The 20,367-nt window shown below is 34.9% G+C and overlaps 3 protein-coding genes across 3 annotated transcripts in view; 2 read left to right on the top strand and 1 right to left on the bottom strand.

Moving 5' to 3' along the window:
* The first annotated feature begins 442 nt into the window (after nucleotides 1–442).
* On the top strand, nucleotides 443–5,183 carry LOC128216952 (sarcoplasmic calcium-binding proteins II, V, VI, and VII-like). Its single transcript, XM_052923708.1, has 7 exons — nucleotides 443–506; nucleotides 996–1,061; nucleotides 1,751–1,858; nucleotides 2,328–2,456; nucleotides 2,950–3,062; nucleotides 3,283–3,448; nucleotides 5,089–5,183. The coding sequence occupies exons 1-7, from the start codon at nucleotides 443–445 to the stop codon at nucleotides 5,181–5,183; spliced, it is 741 nt and encodes a 246-aa protein (XP_052779668.1).
* Nucleotides 5,184–6,847: 1,664 nt separating this feature from the next.
* Nucleotides 6,848–14,834, bottom strand: LOC128217913 (thioredoxin-like protein 4B). The gene is made up of 3 exons (XM_052925369.1): nucleotides 14,671–14,834; nucleotides 9,386–9,537; nucleotides 6,848–8,115 (listed from the first exon to the last, which is right to left on the bottom strand). The coding sequence occupies exons 1-3, from the start codon at nucleotides 14,803–14,805 to the stop codon at nucleotides 7,950–7,952; spliced, it is 453 nt and encodes a 150-aa protein (XP_052781329.1). The 5' UTR covers nucleotides 14,806–14,834; the 3' UTR covers nucleotides 6,848–7,949.
* A 1,678-nt stretch (nucleotides 14,835–16,512) lies between these two features.
* Nucleotides 16,513–20,367, top strand: part of LOC128217432 (TBC1 domain family member 30-like) — a 47,480-nt gene continuing 43,625 nt past the window's right edge. The window contains exons 1-2 of the mRNA XM_052924579.1: nucleotides 16,513–16,742; nucleotides 19,543–19,757. Of these exons, the coding sequence (XP_052780539.1) occupies nucleotides 16,639–16,742; nucleotides 19,543–19,757 (319 nt within the window). The 5' untranslated portion in view covers nucleotides 16,513–16,638. The remainder of the gene's footprint in view (nucleotides 16,743–19,542; nucleotides 19,758–20,367) is intronic.

Here is a 20,367-nt window from a genome sequence, read left to right as displayed (position 1 = left end):
AATGCTATCTACATAACTGACCAAGTGGATACAGAACTTGATAATGTAACACACTGTAACTCCACCCCGACAGATTGGGCAAGATAAAGCCGTCGTTGATGCACGGAAATTTCGTGCACCAAACATGTGTACACAACCATTGACATTTGGATAATATAACCAGTACAGACTGTAAAACGTTGGAACACAGTAGGTAAGTTTTAACTGTGCATGTATATTATATTATGTGCATGTGATGACGTGCTCAAAAAAACTTTGATGAACACAATTTTCGGAATCTAGGAGAGCTGGTGCAAGTTTGCTAGTTTATTTTAACTTTCATTTCTAGTAGATCGTGCGCACTTTTCCAAATTTATTGCAAGATTCTGTAGATTATCAAACATTGTCTATACTTCTAATGTAGCCGGATCTTCTCCTAGAGAATTGTAGTACCGACACAAGAATGTCTTCAATGGAGCTGAGCCCGTTCCAGAAAGAAAAACTCCAGTATTACTTCAACTTCTTTGGTAAATATTTGTTTTAGAGATTTAAGACTTGCATTGAATTGAAAAAGCCATGAAGTCTTTGTTGTTGGTTTTTATAAAAACTTCAGAATATAATATTGCCATATTACTTTGTCAAACTAACATGGTGTTCTTATGCCTCATCTATCAGGGGCGGGTCTAGGAATTAGCGTAAGGGTGGGCGTTACTTAGGGGCACACTGATCTTTTGACATTTGCCGAAATTTTGACCGAAATTTGAATATTTTAAGATGTTGACATGGGGTTATGAGGTACTGCCCCTTAAACAATAACAAATCTAGTCCGAAATGGTGCATTTTCAGCGTTTTGTGTTACTTTTCTTCTCCGACATTGACATGAAAAGTAAACTTGGACTTTTTTGGGTGGGAGGGGGGAGGTTCGCCCCCTCCTAAACCCGCTATTTGCTATAGTCTAGCTTCCTCTACATTTTATTTTTGATTTCATACTTAAGCATGGGTATTTGTTCAATTGTTATTTTCAGATTCTGATGGTAATGGCTCGCTGGAACTGAGCGATCTGAACGGGTTCATGCAGGAAAGTTTTTGTCTTCTTTTGGTATCAAGAAGTATTTGATATATATGGTTATTTTCATACTTAGCCTATAATTGTGCTTCTATCAAGTCAAGCAGAACAATCTATTTTTAAAAACTATGATTTTATAAAGGGCATAATCAGGCGTCGTTACACTAACAGACACAAGCATGTCGAAAAATAGCTCTTTGGGCTAATGTTTCTTGTTAACACATACTCGACTTTAAACAAAGATTCTCGTATCTTGTATCTTGTACCCCATTGAAGCTTAATGGTTCAGGAGTATCAAAGAAAGTTATGTACATTTCACAGGCGAGTCTTGATGCTATTTGGTTCTTGGCTGATAGCAGGCCTATGTATAAAGATGCACCATTCCTTCGTTCTATCAGTGTTTAAGGGTTCCCTCGGGTGGGTGGTGGTGCATGCCCGTCCGTCGGGACATTTTGTGGCATGCGGAAATTCTTTACCCGTTTGACATATACTTCTGAAGCTTTATTGTAAATGTATTTAGCATCTCAGCGAAAGTATGCAAGCTCTAGTTTTGCGCGGAAACTCTACCAAAGCGAGCGTAACAATCATTGGTGTAGAATAATTGGCATAAATTCAGCATATCGGACCTAGGTGTTTGTGTAACAACACATCTCAAATTAAAGTTGTTCAACTATATCAGATTCCGTTTTCACAATCCACAGAAAGTCTACTCGTTCACTGGTTGGGATCCGGACTCGCAGAAGGCCCGCGAATGTTACGAGGTGCACGAGTGTTTCTTCGCCACGCTCATGGAGAAGGCCGACAAGGGAGCCAGTAAGTAAGAAAACAAACAACAATGTACATTTAAACCCCGTTGGCTCGAACTCGATTGGATCGAATTCCTTGTTGGCTCGAACTGGATGTAAAGGTCCGATATCTTTAACCTCAATGAAAGCATTTCCGCTTGGCTCGATTTTTTTCGAGGCTTGACGTATTTTGGCCGGTCCCTGGGAGTTCGAGCCAGCGAGGTTTAACTGTATTATATATTTGTGATGGAATAAGAGAGTAGTCTTGTTAACGGGTCTTCACGGGAGGGCATTTTCTTTGGTCATATTTGTCAGCCATTAATAACATTGTGTGCGACATTGTTTCTCTCCTGTTTTTAAATTATGAGAACCTGTACAAATCAAGTGTATACAAATGTATTTGTCGGACAAGAATTTAATGTTAAGTATAATACCTGCATGGAATAATTGTTATCAACTTTACCACATAGCTTCATTCTCCGTCTTTTTCCTATCAGATCATATCAACCTGAATAAGTGGTACCGGCTGTGGGAGCAGCTGATCCCCGGATGTACTACCATGTCCAACTTTCCCATCTGGCTCATTCTCCTTCCCAAGTCACTCTTCCGTATCATTGACAAGAATGGTAAGAACCAGGGGCCATGATTGCTAACAGCCTCATGTCCAAGTCTATACTCGGAAAAGCATTTAATAATGCTAATACAAAAGACGAGGTATTGACAATTTTAAGTAAAGAAATAAGAGAAATATACCAAATGCAAAATGAACCAGGCTGAAATTCTTTTGTCCAATGTTTAACTTTAATAAGACGAAAAATTCACGCACGGTTGAATATCGATATCTCGTTATTTTTATCCCGGTTTGCGCACTCGCTTCTCACCAAGGCGACCCGGGTTCGATTTCTGGCCTGGTCGCATGTGAGCTTGGTTCGTGGTCACCAAGCCGTACATGTGGGGTTCCTCCGGGTACTCCGGTTTCCCCCACAAGACAAGACCACACTCTCGCGTAACATCGTGACAACGAGAGTGATTTATATACTGTTGTAATAACTTTCACAATCGTTGTAAAATAAATAAGTTTAAACTATGAAACAAACAACTAAAACAGCTGTATTTCAGAGGATGGCAAGATCGATCACAAAGAGCTGGCTAACTTCTACGTCCAGTTTGTCGGCATCGCGCAAGGGAACGTCGATGACCTCGTCGATTACGCCATGGAGCAGATGACAGACGTAAGTGGCGTCAGTCCACGTTAGTAAGCCGTTGCATTGCTGTGTTAGCGATCTGAGACCCATTCGTGAATTGTCGATTTTATTTATCAATAAGTGAAGAGGTTGTGATAATCTTATTCAGTACATACTGAATGACGGAGTTTTTTTACAAAATAGATAATTTTATATCAGTATTATTATTTCAGTAATAATTGCCTTATATACAATGTTCCATTGGCAGTACGGGCGGTACCCACTGACTCTCGCCAGCTACAATCAGATCTTTGCCAACTTCCTGATCGGACGTACTCCCTACGGTCCGGGGAGGTTTATTTTCGGCTGTTTCGAGCACATGGTCCAGCGTACTGGGTACACACTGATACAGGGGCCGCCCGAGAACATTCAAGGCAAGTCAAAGAGCCCATGTTTACGGTCGAAAATCTTAGACCTGGGTCCCGCTTCATTAAAGATGTTAGGTGTAAGTTGAAATTATCTTCGAATAATATCTTTATTTTGGCATATATGTGTGTGAGTGGAACTTTATCCAGTATTTAAGTTGAAATTTGAAAAAAAAATCAACATAACGACCATTCCGTCTAGTGGTGCTGGAAATAGCTGTACATGCATCTCCTCCACTTAAAGGAGCTTGAACAAATTTTATGAAACTGCACAAGGAAGTTTCTTATGAATTCCATGCAGAACTCTGGTTTCCAATGTAACCAGACAGAAAAACTTTGAAAAATATTCTTTACAAAAACCGTAAGGCTTAGAGCTACCAATAATGTTAAAATTAAGCCCCTGTGGTCAAATTGACCACGTCATGTGGGTCACCTATTTCAAAAAATTATATAAAGGGAAATCTTTGAAAATATTCTCGTCTGAAATCGCTAGGTCCAGGCCCTTGATATTTGGTATGTAGCATCATTATAATGAGGGCTTTCTACCGAGTTTGTTCAAATTGTGCCACTGGGGTCAGAGCTGACAAAGCCCCATGGTTTACAAGTTTCCTATAGACTTACATTTTACACAAGCTTTAAAAATATTCTTGTCTCAAACGACAAGCCCAAGACCTTTGAAAGTTGGTATGTAGCATCATATGATGTCCCTCTACCAAGTTTGTTCGAAAGAAAAAAAACTACTAATGTTGTCAGATGACCTTGACTCTGACCTTTTGACCTACTTTTTAATTTTTGAATCAACAGCAATGAAATTTGAACCATTCATATAGATCGGAAAACATATATCAATGTTGTCTTTGGATGACCTTGACTGTGAACTTTTGACCTACTTTCTTATGTTGAAGGAATTGCAATGAATTAAGACCATATGTACAGCTTTGCCAACAAATATCAATATTGACACTTGACAGGAAAGCTTTTGACCTACTTACTTATTATCGAATCTTAAGCAATGAACTTCAGACCATGTGTACAGTTTTAAAAACAAATATCAAGCTTAGATACATGTATTTGATGTGTAACTTTGTCTTATGGTCCTAAACCTAGATTGTTCAAATTATGCCCTGGGTTTAAAATTGGTACCTTCCCGACCGTCACTTGTGTTCATAGAGAAATAAAGCACAATCAACTTTTTGTCTGAAACGGAGGGTCCCAGAGCTAAGATATTTGGGTGTCAGGTGGTAACAATGGCTTAAAACTTTCACTAAGGTTAGCGATTTAGGACTATCATGGCCCTCTTGTTTAATTATACATTTATACAAAGTGAATATTAATATTTGGAAAGTTGTAGCTCGTAAAATAGGACCGTGTGCGGAGAACTCTTGTCGTGTTCTATGTTATTTCACTGTTAATAAATATTCATGATGAGCCTTGTTCTAAATAGTGTAAGGTCAACTATACCAGAGTGAGGCTACATACTGTACATACGATATATTATGTGCTTGATTAAAATTTGGCTGCTAGTGAATTTTAAGTTTTTATCCCGTTTCAATCTGCTCACTGCATGGTGCCGAAATTTTGATGGGTTTTCTCCGGGTACTACTTTAGTTGATATGATTTTGGATACATTCGTCATTTACTAATTTCAGATCCCCTGGCGGAATTTAAAAAGCTACAGATTGCCCAGCACTCTCCAAGTACTCCCAACTCCATTGTGAAGGTGAAGTTCTTCCGGGCCGCGTGAAACGTGCTGTACTTAACCACTCGCGGATATAACGTGCACGCTACCGCGTTTATGGTGCTACGACCACTTCGTGCTTGACATTCCTTTCGATAAACAATAGTAAATTAAAATGTTTCTAGCTTGTTGTTGTTGTTTTGTTTGCATTATGGCTTCTAGCAATATATCATTGAATAAATATACTCAAGATGTTTTGTACCATCCGTGTGCGAATCCGGCCAGCCTTCGTTCTCATCCTCGTACACGCCCTCTCATGATAACTTTAATAACTTAGTAAAACTGTTAACCTTACCACGACGTCTAGGTAGTGAATATGGTGTGAATGAGGTGTCAAGTCAAACAAATGGAGAAAATGGTTAGGCAGTTTTTTTCGCCCCTCTGAAGTCATAACAGACGCTGGACATCTTTTTAAGTGTCTTAGAACAGATGCTCATGTGGTTAAATGAAGCTAATTACACTGTGTACGGTGTCAAGGATTCGTTCAGATACATTTTTTTCGAGATGTTTTCGGAAACAAACATGAACCACAGAGCTCATTCAGTCAAACGTTTCTTTTGTCGAGTGTCGTCTGCGTCACTTGTTTCCGAGCAATCACTTTTGAGATAATTGGTGTACAGTCTTCAAACTTGGTATGCACCTTGGTCTTGGTCAGTGGTCGACATGTCAAAAGTCGAGGTGTTGTTGATCTTCATATAGATATATTGGCATTTTCGTTTCCTATCAATACCTTGTGAAATACTTGGTGTAGACTATAACTTTGTGTGCACATTGATCATGGTCAATTGATCACCCCATTATAGGTAATGGCTGGAACCAATAACAAACTCTCAGGTCATGGTGACCTTTACTTGAACAATTGTGGGTCCTCCCAGCAGGGGACACATCCGAGTGGCAGCGTATCTTAACACTGTGATTAAGCACTTTTATATTTGATACAGTTGAAAATAAGGCAACAAAGTGCCTTTGGTTTTGCACATTTTGGCTATGTTATAATATGCATTTTAATATTGGGGGGGGGGGGGGGGGGGGGGATATCGTCCGTTTTTTCACTAAGACGGGGGGGGGGGGGGGTGCTATCTTCCGGGAGGGCTATGGTCCTAGGGGCTAATGTCTGGGGGGGGGCAATCATCCGGGGGGGGATATTATCCGTACCTCGTAATCCCCAACTTTGTTATACAAAGTTTTGTGGAAGTGAAAATCGCTTTTCTAGATTTACATGGTTTTCTAACTTCACATAATACAGTGATTCTAGTTTATATGCTAACAAGAGCACCGCGGAGTGGGTGCCAACGCTCGTCTGTTTTTTAAAGTCTAAAAAGGGGCATAACTCTAAAAAAGTGTTAATAGGAACACGTGTAGCAAGTTTAATGTGAAAATGTTGAACGGTTTTTGAGTTATGAGGTAAGGTTAAAGTTTTTGGACGACGACGACGACGCAGACGCAGACGCAGACGACGCCGACGACGCCAAGGCTATCACAATAACTCGACTTTTTTTCTTCGAAAAACAGACGAGCTAATAAAATCAGATAACCATATTTTAATATAAATATATTTCAAATAAACCAACAACGCTCCAACACATGCATCATTTATGTCTGTTTTTTTTCTTCTTTTCACAATATGGTTAATTCATTGGCTTTATCAGAATAATAAGATCTTTTTTATCTTCATTCTTCATTTTATTATCTTTTTTTTCTTTTTCACAATTGTAATCTGAAACATTAAGATAAGAATACATAATTACAATTAACAGCAATCAAGGCAACAACAATCAATACCAAGGCAAAATCAGTATAATAAACAACAAACATAAATAAATACATATAATTTACATTGTGCAATCACATACAATAATGTTCATCCACCAAATCTCCACAGCACCATTTCATAAATATTTTTAACACGTTCATTTATAATTTTCTATATTTATTACAATAGTTATTGCACCTTTATCTTTTTACATGTTTGTCATTGCAGACATGAGCATAATATACATAATATAAACAGTTATTAAAAAATAAATATACTTTAATCCTGCTCTTTATTTAATATTTTTACACATGCTTTACTGGTTAAGGTACCTTTAAACTATCCATTGCATATAAAAATCATGACATTTTAGCAATCTCTGAAATAAGAATAACCCTAACATCTAGATAAAGACAACTACAGGACAGAACACAAGGCCGAGTTCTTTGTAACAGATGTTTAGTTTCTTAAAAATTTAATAAGGAATGCAGAAATGTGACAAAACCATGTTTGACAGAAGAATTTCAGCTTGTGTTGTGAGATTCAGTTTGAATTGTTTTTATAATAATTTTTTGAAACAGTTACTTTGACCTTGACCCTAGTGACCTAAAATGCAAATGACCATGAAAGGTGAACACTTTTTTTACCCCTCTTACTGAAAAATAAACAGTGTCATTTCGTTAATCAAAAATGAAAAATTTGATTACCAAAGCGTTATCCTAATGTTCAAAACTAATACATTGTGTTATAAAAAAGGAGTTCTTTTATTTGGAACTTAAGTGAGCAGAAAAGCCGACATAAAACATTCAAGGATATCTGAAATCATTTAACTTAAAAATGATGAAGGAAGAAGTCAAGAATCTCCATTAGTAGAAAGTGTAGATCACTGTTAAACTTTAAACAACAGACGTCTTTGACATTAATACACAGTCTGACACCAACAGTTTCAGTTTTACACTTTTCACCAGCCATGGTAAAATTGACAATGATAAAAATGTTGAATTCTTGATACAGCTGCATCAAAAGTCCTTATAAACCAGGTCATATTTCTGTAATGTTGTCGGATCGAGGGGACTATGGACCATCACTTTGCCTTTCATGGCTCCTCGGAATATCACCTCCACAACATCAATCAAATCTTGCTTTGATTGGAATGTACCAATGAATTTTGTGTGGTCTGCAGTTCTGGAAAAGAAAGAAAGAAAAAACAAGTGTTCTTCTGCTCAATATTCCATGCCAAACACAGGCCAAAATTGTGCAGTAAATATTTATTTTACAAATAAAGTGAACAAAAGGTGACATTTTATAAGTTCAAGAACTATTTTTATTATAATTAAATTGCTTCAAACGTTTGATCCACATTGTTTACCAGGTATACACATTTTTAAAACTATTGACACAGTACAGCACTTCAAGACCTTGAAGTGACATTAAATAAATAAGAGGACCATGATGGTCCTAAGAGGAGCATGATGGTCCTTTGTGACTCACACGAGAAAGTTTAGAGTTTATGGTCCGAATCAAATTGCTCTACAAAAATAAGGAAGAATATATACAGTCGATACTAAAGTCACTTGTTGCTTATAAAGTCATTGGTTACTATGGATGTCTGTAGTTGCTAAGGAAGTAAATGGTTGCTAAAAAAGTCAATGGGTCAAACAGAAGAAGGAATTTGCTAAGGACTTAAGTGTTTACTTATAGACCACTAGACAATGTTACACACCAAATATCTAACCTTTGGGCCTTTTTGTTTTATTTTTTCTATCTATCTGTATGTAAAATAGGTGACCCCAGCAACGGAGCCTATACACTATGGGTATATTTTTAACAATTTTGGTAGAGGACCACTACATTAAAGTTTACAGCAAATATCTAAGCTCTATGCCTTTTTATTTTTTTATTATTAGTTTTATTTCTTTATATTTCTATGAAGAACAGGTGACCCCAGTTTGGGGTCAATTTTGACCCCAGGGTCATAATTTTAACAATTTTGGTAGAAGACCACCATATGATGCTTTCCATCAAATATCAACAGTCTGGGGTCAGCTGTTTCAGTCAAGAAGATTTTCAAAAATTTCCCTGTATATCTCTTATGTTAAACAAGGGACCCCTGGGGTATGGTCAATAATGACCCCAGCAGTGAAGCCATTGATGAAAGATGAATGCAGGCAATGCTTAAAAGTGGATCAAACTTTTGCTTTTATCCTATGATTCAACACGGGCTTTACGTTTGGAGATTCCTTATTTCTAAATTTGTCATATTTACTTTTATTTAAATGTCAACCTGTCAAGCACGACTAGCTATTAACTTCTCCGTTTATACAGATAGCATCATAGAAAACATTTAATTTTGGAAGTATCAAAAGATATAGTCGTTTAGTGTGTTGAATCTTCATTTCTTAAAATCCTAAGACGTTCCAATATTCTACTACTCTCCACCTGTGTAGCAACTTACCCCCAATCAACTTTGATGTGTTGAGCATTGAAGAAGAATATAGTTGCAGGTAAAAGTGTGATGTCAAAGTATCTTGTGTACACAGGCACTTTGTCCACATCCACCGTATAAATCTTTGCCATCTTTCCAAGATCGTCCACAGACTTTGCCAGCTGAAATAGATTTTATGATTAGATTAACTGTCCATTCCTTGAGTATTATTCCCCCAAAGAGTATTATTTCCTTTTTGCAAGTTTTTACTGACTCAAAACATTTCAATGAGATGAAGGGTTTCATTTCTAAGATGGATAACCTGGTATGTAACAGGTTTCTAAAACATTTAAAATCTCCTACTCAGTGATCTCCCCTGATACACTTCAATAGAGCTCAAAATCTAACTTGAATGAACAACAAAAAATCAACAATTTTAGCTATATAAAATCCAGCATGTGAGAAAGCCTGTTGCTTAGGTGACCACTGTTACCTCAAAGAAATGTAAATGCTCCCTTAATTTGCAATGCTAAATTTGATTAAATCATACCTCAAAAAAACTTAAGCCAACCCATATGAAACAACTTTTGTCTTTATCTTAATATTTACACCTCAACTTCCATTCCTTAAATGAACTGCCTTTCGGCAATTGAGTTCATTAGTCGAAGAACGCAACATCTTCGGATATGTTCGGATCGCAATTCATCGCATAACAATATACATGAAAACTATTTATCTTGTTATTGTTTGTATTGTGTCAGCAGGTCCCTGCAATATAAATCAACATTTTAGAAAGTGCTAAGTTATTATATTTTAAACTTTCAATTTTACGTTTAAAAGTGATTTCAAGTGGTTGATCTTTTCCCGCGTTATTGTGACATCATTTGAAAAAAATAATTCCGGTAACAGTCGGGTCGTCCTATTTACAGAATGGGTAAAAAAGGATTACTGAAAGGTAATCCGAAATGAAATGAATGTTTTTTAATAAAAAAATGAACTATTGGTGTAAATATAAGGAATGAATTGTGGGGTTGATGTCATTATCGGGGTATAAACGCAATTGGGCTGGTCTAAGTGTGTGGAGTCTGAAGGACTCCACGCGTACTTTGACCAGCCCAATTGACACGTTCTTAACTTCTGATATGCTAAGTTCAAAATGATATTTGATGTTTCATAACCAATGCTAAAGAAATTAGATTAAAAAATATTTTAAAAGTTTTTTTATTTATGTATGTACATAATAAAAAGCCATTTATATATATAAACTTATATTAAGTCATGAAAATTTTCTTACATGTTAGATAATCATTAAAAATACCAAAAAATGCAAACCAATTTTATAAAGTCTATGGCGTCACACTAGGCCATGTGAGTCTGCTTAAGAGATCAGTATTGTAGAGAAGGAATTGCTGGTCAGTACTGCAAGGTTTTATATTTATTTTTGAGTGTGTGTTGTTTAATATCTGATCAATAAAACTGCAACAATGGCAAATAATTTATTGGTTACTTGCCCGATTCCCTAGCCCAGTGGCTGTGTTAATCTATTGGTTACTTGCATGATTCCCTAGCCCAGTGGCTGTGTTAATCTATCGAAACATTGTACGTCATAGATTGCTAGGTTACTGCTAGTAAGCTTATTTATACTCGCACTCCAGCCTTGCCCATTGGTTGAGTGCTCCGATATCATATAAACTAGTGTTTTAGCCAGGAATTAAAAAGGGCTTGGTGGGCCAAAAAAAGGGCAGGGTGGGCCAAAATAGGGGCATGGTGCTTTCTTAAATGGGAAAACAATGCGCACAATATTAGCTTTGTATTGTTGTAAAACGACCATGTACCTTATCAAAGTACATGTATGTTCATGCACACATTGTAGTAATATCCCTACAGAATACTCTTAATTCTTCTTCCTTGTTCATTTTCACTTCAGACACTTTCTTAACCATCTCGGGTTGTTGTCAACAGGGCTCTTACAAGGCTGATTTTTTCGGGAGAAGTCACTTCTCCCACCAGTCAAATTAGGGAGAAGTGGGGAGACTTTATAAGGAGAAGAGAAGAGATACTTATGTCAAAACCTGAGATAAATATTGTGCCATGCCACAAAACTTTAAATTCACATTTACTTTGATTGCTGTTACTAGACGGAATGTTAAAAAAAGTGTTCTATCAAAAGTGTACTTGTCTAGAGTCTCCTTTTTGCAATGTAAAGTTTACCTCCAAAAAGCGTCTAAAATAAGAACAAAGACATATAAAAAAATACCATTTGAAACAATCAGAATAACCTTATATATGAGCTGTTAAAAACATTTAAGTGCAAGGGGCGAATCTTATTTTGGTACGATCAGGACAGGGTATGAATGTCACATTCAGCTTTGCTGTTGTTTACTTGTCTTTGGTTACATAAATTTCAATATGCTGACATTTTAAAACAAAATGACATTTAAAATCTCTATCCTTCATGAAAAACTCACTAATACATAATAATAGAACTTGAAAATCGAGAAATAAACTCCGAAAAATGTTATGACAAAATGGCGGTGACTCGCCGAATCTTCTACTTCTACGTAAGTAAACGCTATAAAAGCAAATAAAAAAGTTTTGAGATTACAAAACAAATTTTCATTATGAACATTCAAAACAAAAACTATCAAATATTGGTCATGAAGTCAAGTATTTGATTTTCTAAGCGCCACCGTCTGTTTTTCAATGAACGTCTCCTTCAAACGAAACACTGTTTTAACCCTTTAGCACATAGACAAGTGGCCAGATTACACCTCCCAGTCAATAGCCATCTTACTGATAAGCAGTCCTTATCTCTATAGGTACTTTTCAGGATATTTGAAAATGAGCAAATGAATACAGCAGTATGACCTTAAAATCAATATTACTCCAAATAATTGTTTCCAAATCTTTTTTGTGAATACATTTTTATAGATATTAAATTTAATTATCTAATAAATGGTGTCAATGATAAAATATAAAATTATTTTATTTCATCTGTGAATGCATTTCCAAGATGGAATTTGTAACATTTCTTTGAAATGTCATAATAGCATTAAATCAAAGGGTAATAAAATGCTGGGATCGATCTAAATTTTATTACCCCTATCATAAAAAAGACCCATCTGGATTAAAAAGCCGACAATTGATGTTCTTGTTTATAATACACAAAAATGTGGCAGGAATATCCGGTGTCGTCCAGCTGAGAGATCCAGTCAAGTGTGTCTGTTTAACTTTATTACCCCCTCATAAAATTCTTTACAAAAAGAATGCCAATAAATGTTTTCTAAGTAATGAATAAAATGAGCTAAATCACCAAACGCTTGCACTAATTTGTTTAATTGACCTATTTTACGACCGGAACCATGCTGGCCATCGATTAGCTCAGTAGAAAATTTACTCATCATTTTCTCAGCTACTTATTGTTTCTGTTGTTTGTAACACAAAATATTATCTGCAAATAATTATAATCTTTATTGATTTTAATGGTAAATTAAACTGACATAATATATTCAATGATTTACGCATCAATGTTTTGGGGGAATTTCCATACTGTACTAGTGTTTTAGCCAGTAATTAAAAAGGGCAGGGTGGGCCAAAAAAGGGCAGGGTGGTCCAAAATAGGGGCATGGTGCTTTCTTAAATGGGAAAATAATGCGCACAATATTAGCTTTGTATTGTTGTAAAACAACCATGTACCTTATCAAAGTACATGCAAGTTCATGCACACATTGCAGTAATATCCCTACAGAATTTTTCTTTCTTGTTCATTTTCACTTCAGACACTTTCTTTACCATCTCGGGTTGTTGTCTGATTTTTTGGGGAGATGTCACTTCTCCCACCAGTCAAATTAGGGAGAAGTGGGTAGACTTTAAGGAGAAGAGATACTTATGGTAAAACTTGAGATAAATATTGTGACATGCCACAAACATAATTAAATTCACATTTACTTTGATTGCTTTTACTAGATGGAATGTTAAAAAAAGTGTTCTTTTTCAAAAGTGTACTTGACTATAGTCTCCTTTTTGCAATGTATAATTGACCTCCAAAAATTGTCTAAAATAAAAACTAAGACATTTAAAAAAAATACCATTTGAAACAATCAGAATATATATATGAGCTGTTAAAAACATTTAAGTGCAGGGGCCGAATCTTGTTTGGTACGATCAGGATAGGGTACGAATGTCACATTCAGCTTTGCTGTTGTTTATTTGTCTTTGGTTAAATACATTTCAATATGCTGAAATTTTAAAACAAAATGACATTTAAAATCTCTATCCTTCATGAAAAACTCACTAATACTTAATAATAGAACTTAAAAATCGAGAAATAAACTCCAAAAAATGTTATAACAAAATGGCGGTGACTCGCCGAATCTTCTACTTTTAAACATAGTACAAATGAGGAAAATACTGTAAGTAAGCGCTATATAAAGCAAATAAGACAGTTTTGAGATTACAAAACAAATTTTCATTTTGAATATTCAACATAAATACTATCAAATATTGGTCATGAAGTCAAGAATTTGATTTTCTTAGCGCCACCGTCTGTTTTTCAATGACTGTCTGCTTCAAACGAAACAATGTTCTAAAAAGTATGCCTTGTTTTTACACTGCAAGTATCAATTGTTTACTAATGCTTGACAACATTTTTCATCAATTCTTTGCTTTTTCTATCGCAATTTAACAAACTTTTAATCATTTGACCAGTGTCTTCTCTGATTGGTTAAAATGGGACGTTTCGATAATTGGATGATAGACGACCTAATTATGTGATTAGGAGATTACCGAATATAAATGGCTAAATTAATTAAATTTGTAACAACATCGGCATCAAATATCGACATTTAGAGGTACTACTTCAATGTCTCAGACAAGGAATAATGTGTCATAATGAACAGCAATTAGCACCCTGATTATAAGTGTGAATTACCGTTAATCAGACCCGCGGTGATGATGGTCAAGTGCACAGACAGAATGTAACCCTGGTTAGAGCAACCCTAGTTCTTTAACATGAACCAGTGTATGGCACTGTCACATGGGACCCCCATTGTACATCCTTCCGGGTAGACGATTATTATTTTTAGTGGAACCTACGACCCCTGGTTTGACAGTCAAGTGTGTTACCACTAGACCATGGATCCACAAGGGATCGAGGTGGCCCTCTTCTACATAGCTTTGGATAGTATTTGGTTGCCAGGCAATAGAAAGTGGACAGATTAAGCAACGCAACTCTGAATTACGTGCCTAATGCCAAATAGCTTGTGATTGATTTAGGTCACGAAAATATATGACATAAAATAGTAATAAGTGTTTACAATGTGATCAAGTTGTAAGCACACTGGATCTTCATCTTTTCCAAATCTCAACACTAAAACGAGTTCTTCGGTATGACGAATAACGTTGTCAACATCTTGTTTGGATTGTAAATGTGGTAAAAGGTAGCTGGCCATGGTGAAACTTGATTTCTAACTTCCGCCCGGGGTACTGGTTCCCGGGTGCGGGGTGATACAGGAATCCAGTGGATTTCACGTGAAATCCACTCAAAACGTGAAATCCACTCAGAACTCAGTTATTTTAATTAATAATTTAATTTTTTTGTATACATATTAGAAAGTGCCTCATGAAGGGTTTATATTTCAAATTTTATTGAAATTGGTCAAAAAATAAAGAAGTGAGAGCAATTTTTCATTTTTTTCCAAAAATAGATCGGAAATCGAGGTGAAATCCAGATTCCGATAAGTGAAATCCACTCATAACTCATTAATTTTAATAAATAATTTTCTGTTTTTGTATATTTATTAGAAAGTGCCTCATAAAAGGTTTAAATTTCAAATTTTATTGAAATTGGTCAAAAAATGAAGAAGTGAGAGCAATTTTTCGAAAATAGATCGGAAATCGAGGTGAAATCCAGTTTTCGAGAAGTGAAATCCACTCTTTATTCACTTCTATTAATTAGTAATTTTTTTTTTTTGTATACATTTTGGAAAATGCCTCATGAAGGGTATATATTTCAAATTTTATTGAAATATATCAAGAAGTGAAGAAGTTAGAGCAATATTTCGGAAATCGAAGTGAAATCCACTTTTTCAGACATGAAATCCACTCACAACTCATTTATTTTTAACAAATTAATTTTTCTGTAGAACAAATAATTGAAAGGGCTTCATAATGGGTTTATATTTCAAATTTTATTCAAATTGATCCAAAAATAAGAAAGTTGTAGACCTATTTTGAAAAAAGATCGGAAATCGAAGTGAAATCCACATTTTGACAAGTGAAATCCACTTTTTCAGACGTGAAATCCACTCATAACTCATTTATTTTTAACAAATTATTTTTTTTTGTTGAACAAATAATTGAAAAGGCATTATCATCGGTTTATATTTAAAATTTAAATGGAATTGGTCCAAAAATGAAGAAGTTTGATAAATATATTTAAAATTGATCTGAAAGCGTAGTGAAATCCACATTTTGACAAGTGAAATCCACTTTTCCAGACGTGAAATCCACTCATAACTCACTTATCGGAATCTGGATTTCACCTCGATTTCCGATCTATTTTTGGAAAAAAAATGAAAAATTGCTCTAACTTCTTTATTTTTTGACCATTTTCAATAAAAATAAATGAGTTATGAGTGGATTTCATGTCTGAAAACGTGGATTTCACTTGTCAAAATGTGGATTTCACTTCGATTTCCGAAAAATTGCTCTAACTTCTTCATTTAATGATATATTTCAATAAAATTTGAAATATAAACCCTTCATTAGGCACTTTCCAATATGTATACAAAAAATAAAAATTAATAATTAATAAAACTGAGTTAAGAGTGGATTTCACTTCTCGAAAACTGGATTTCACCTCGATTTCCGATCTATTTTCGAAAAATTGCTCTAACTTCTTCATTTTTTGACCAATTTCAATAAAATTTGAAATATAAACCCTTCATGAGGCACTTTCTAATATGTATACAAAAAAAATAAATTATTAATTAAAATAACTGAGTTCTGAGTGGATTTCACGTTTTGAGTGGATTTCACGTGAAATCCACTGGATTCCTGTATCACCCCGCACCGCTGGTTCCCTATGTTTGTTCCCGAACACGCGAAAATCTTCGAAAAACACAAAGATCATCCGAAAAAATGTAAACATGGCAAGATGGCAGATGCAAGTTTCAACATTTGTCAAAGTTTTATTGCTGTTTTAATCCGTATTTTAAATGCCATTTGTTAACTGTCCAACGAGTATATTCAGTTAAGTTTATAGATGCATCAGATACGCTGTCATGTCTGAAGAGCCCGTTTTAAGCCATCTGTTCCCTATAGAAAGTCCACAGATTCTGTTCCATCAAAACAAACCTCCATTGGCATTGGGCTCGCCAGGAGAAAGGTAATGATTATTTCTCGAGAAAGGCTTGTGAAAAATCCTTGCATTCTTTAGTTCAATTGCACGACAAGCTCAAATGTTCTGTTTACAAGTTCATGTTTTACTGTACTAATCCATATTTTTCGCTTAAGCTAGCGTCTAGGACCAATAATACAGTAATCCTACTACCAGCTAGCGTACATCTAACATAAATTGAGTCACCAAAGCTTGTTCAACAATAAACACATACTGGTAAATTGCAGTTGTCCCCACATAATCTTTAGTACCTACGGTCTTCATTAGTCTTGTATGTCATTGCAAAGTTTTAATTACTTATCGAATATATAAAGTTATGTGTGTATGTGCGAGCCACACAAACAAACACCAGATAGCCGAGCTTTCTGGCGTAATGAAACAAACACCAACAGATCCCTTCAGGGAAAAGAATGCTCGACCCTGAAGGGGTCCACTGGTCTTTATATACACTAACTTTTCTATTCTCACATAGCCCAGGATTTGCTAATTTGCATATTACCAACCAAGTTTACATCCGGTATGAACGTACTTCCGTTTTATACGGAATATTATTATGAATGCACCTCCGCCGCTGTAGACCTCTGCCGCCTACAGGGGACCGTTACACTTCAACCATCAGGAAATCAGAGCATTAAAGATTGTTGAAGTTCCAACTTACTATGCCTCACAGGACAGCTGAGCTTTCTAGCAAGTGCATAGAAGTGGAGACTATGAACGCACATCCGCCGCATACAGTGGACCGTTACAGTACCTACAATGCAGTCCATATAAACAGGCGCTTCAGGGTCTTTTTATTTTTTGGCAAAGTCTCGATGGATGGATGGATGGATGGATGGATGGATGGATGGACGGACGGACGGACGGATTTATTTATTTATTTATTTATTTATTTATTTATTTATTTATTTATTTATTTATTTATTTATTTATTTATTTATTTATTTCAATAAGGAATGCACATACATAGACATTTAAAATAAACAACATGCATAGTAAATAACATTATACATACATGATATTAGATGTATTAGATATTAGATTAGATTACATGTGGCTAGTTGGTTACCATTAGCTTCATCATGGTCTAAACTCACAGTGTGTCCAGCATGGCTTATTCAATTTCTATTTTGCAGTAAACATTAAAATAAACAGTCAAAGATGACTGCTTGATGGAAGAAAAACATGGGAACCACTTTTCGTTTTGTTAAAGCCTTTCAAAACAAATTACAAACAAATGCCTCAGAGAAAAGATATCATTTATTTTAAAAAGGCAAGGCAAGATAAATAAACATGTTTGCAGAGCTTTTTAATCATTACAAATCATTACAAACTGGACAATTACCACATTTTTGTCTGAATCCTGGGTACCAAATAGTAAAAAAAAGGATTCATTAATGTGTAAATATGTGGACATATGAGTCCAATTACTATTGTTTTGTTTTTCTAATACAACAAAACATAGATAAAAATAGAAAAGCTGTTTTGTTTTCTGTTTTTCAATTGTTAACACAGTAACAAAATTAGAAAAAAATATATTAAATCGTCATCATGTTAAATAATTAATATGATCTTATTATTTTCGGTCCCCTGCTTCTGCAAATGGTGTTGCTTAAGTGTTATTTTAATTATAATAAAGTTTATGAAGATGAAAATAAGTTGAATTGGGTGGTATGATGATGTTGATGATGAGTATGATGATGATGGGGCTATTGTTGACACAAGACTTTAAATCAAAGGCTTTTATTGGCCCCATCGTTGGAGTCTTTCTAGATTTTGGGTCGGTCAGTTCATGGGACTCTTCTTTTCAGCTGAAAAAAAACAAAACAAATGTGGTTCTTAGTGTTTGAAAATCGGACTCAATTTGCTATTGATAATCAAATGGAATCGGACCAAGCATTTCGATTTACTATCGGACCATAATAGAAAGTTAAAAATATAATTTGGGAATACATTCTTAATACGTAGTATTATCATGATCATTTAAATGTTTAACCTGGGGTCAATTAGTGTGATACTATAGTCATGCTTATTGGAACAGTTAACAAATTTCCAAAAACTTGTAGTAACTTTAATACTTCCACAAATGAACATTACAACAAAACACATATATCAGATGCAAAATGATGCACACCGTATCAAGTACAATTAAGTTACCGCATTACAAAACAGGTTATTACCGAAATCAATAAAAGCGACATTGATTTTGGACAACCACTATCGATTGTCGCTGACATTACATTGTCAACGACAATTTATCGATTGTACTCGATAATCATTTCATCACTAGTGGCTCTATACATAATGCATTGAAAATAATTATTTAGTAGGGCATACATCTACAGTATTTTAGTCTTCCTTGATCTATTGAGGTGTAAACAATTATTTACATGTACAGTACTAAGCTTATATTTACCATTATGAAATGACTGAAAATGTCCTTGATAACAATAAAATGAAAGTATCCATGCATGACAATTTGTTTATATATAATAACTATTTTTACTTATCGTTTGTTAAGGTGTTTTTAAGCAAATTAATTGCCTTATATGAAATTTTTAAAAACTAAAAAATAATCCTATTAACTTAATGATTAAATTTGTAAAATTAAAGTGAAAAAATGCTCACATTTCTAGAGCTTGTTTTTTGCTCGGAAAGTATGTGGCCATTACCTGAAATACGTTTGTTATATCATAGAAATTATTAATTTACAACTGTATACTTATATAAAGACTGTGATATCAAAAATATATTTGAATATATATCTATATTTCAAATGCTTGCCTTTCAGACCTCCGTTTGAGAGTCAATCATCCATAGTTGACGGACTGCTATCTGAGATCTACGACCGCTGGCATGACCATCGACACGACAGTTTTGACAGTGACACGTTCACAGAGTACTCGAGTACGGCAGAATTTGCCTCATGGCGGAGAGCGTCGGGCAGCGTGGAGATTGGGGGTCGACTTCTAGGGAGCCTGAATAGGGCTAACCTGAAAGATTATGGTAGTAAAACATCACCAAATCTATGAAATAATTATTGCTTGAAGAAATTTTATTCTATATGTTACTGAAGAAAAATAAGAAATACCAAGTAGATGCTTTTAATTGTAACGATTTATTTATTGAGAGTCAGTCATCCATAGTGATTTATTGAAAGACAATGGTGAATTTAAAAAGGGTAAACTTTCTATTTATCAAAATATGATTTCAATGTTCGGACATTTCAGCCCTTTGTCTATGATAAACTTGCCAGAAATGTTACCATAGTCATTATGTTTATGTAGAGGAAGTCCCATAACTTTCACAGTAGTAGTTTTTGAGTTATACACATTTTTTTAACAAAGTAAGAAAACACAAGGGTTTAACATTTTCTCTACTGCACTCTTGAAATAATAAGAAAAAATGTTACTTTCAGTGTAAGATTGCAATATATTTGGTCTTGTGAAACCAAAGGTAAACATTTCACTCTTGTTAAAACCAGTTGTGAAATACATGCTGAAATTTGATGCTCACACAGAAAATAAAATGCTATCTTGCTCTGAAAAAATCATCCTCTATAAAATCTATATACATTTGTAGCAGGAAGGATAATGCTGAATTTAAAAAAAACAGT

Source organism: Mya arenaria, chromosome 14, assembly GCF_026914265.1.
Source record: "Mya arenaria isolate MELC-2E11 chromosome 14, ASM2691426v1".
In the NCBI taxonomy this organism is placed as follows: Eukaryota; Metazoa; Mollusca; class Bivalvia; order Myida; family Myidae; genus Mya; species Mya arenaria.
The sequence above is the reverse complement of the archived record's forward strand: the minus strand, read 5'-3'. Positions and strand labels throughout refer to the sequence as shown.

Bases quoted from the DNA above. Each gene is read 5' to 3' on its own strand.
- LOC128217913 (XM_052925369.1), bottom strand. From the start codon at position 14,805: ATGGCCAGCTACCTTTTACCACATTTACAATCCAAACAAGATGTTGAC. The intron at 9,538-14,670 runs GTAAACACTTAT...AATCTATTTCAG, and splicing joins GCTTACAACTTGATCACATT to CTGGCAAAGTCTGTGGACGA. The intron at 8,116-9,385 runs GTAAGTTGCTAC...TTTCTTTTCCAG, and splicing joins CACATCAAAGTTGATTGGGG to AACTGCAGACCACACAAAAT.
- LOC128216952 (XM_052923708.1), top strand. From the start codon at position 443: ATGTCTTCAATGGAGCTGAGCCCGTTCCAGAAAGAAAAACTCCAGTAT. The intron at 1,859-2,327 runs GTAAGTAAGAAA...TTTTCCTATCAG, and splicing joins GAAGGCCGACAAGGGAGCCA to ATCATATCAACCTGAATAAG. The intron at 2,457-2,949 runs GTAAGAACCAGG...GCTGTATTTCAG, and splicing joins CCGTATCATTGACAAGAATG to AGGATGGCAAGATCGATCAC.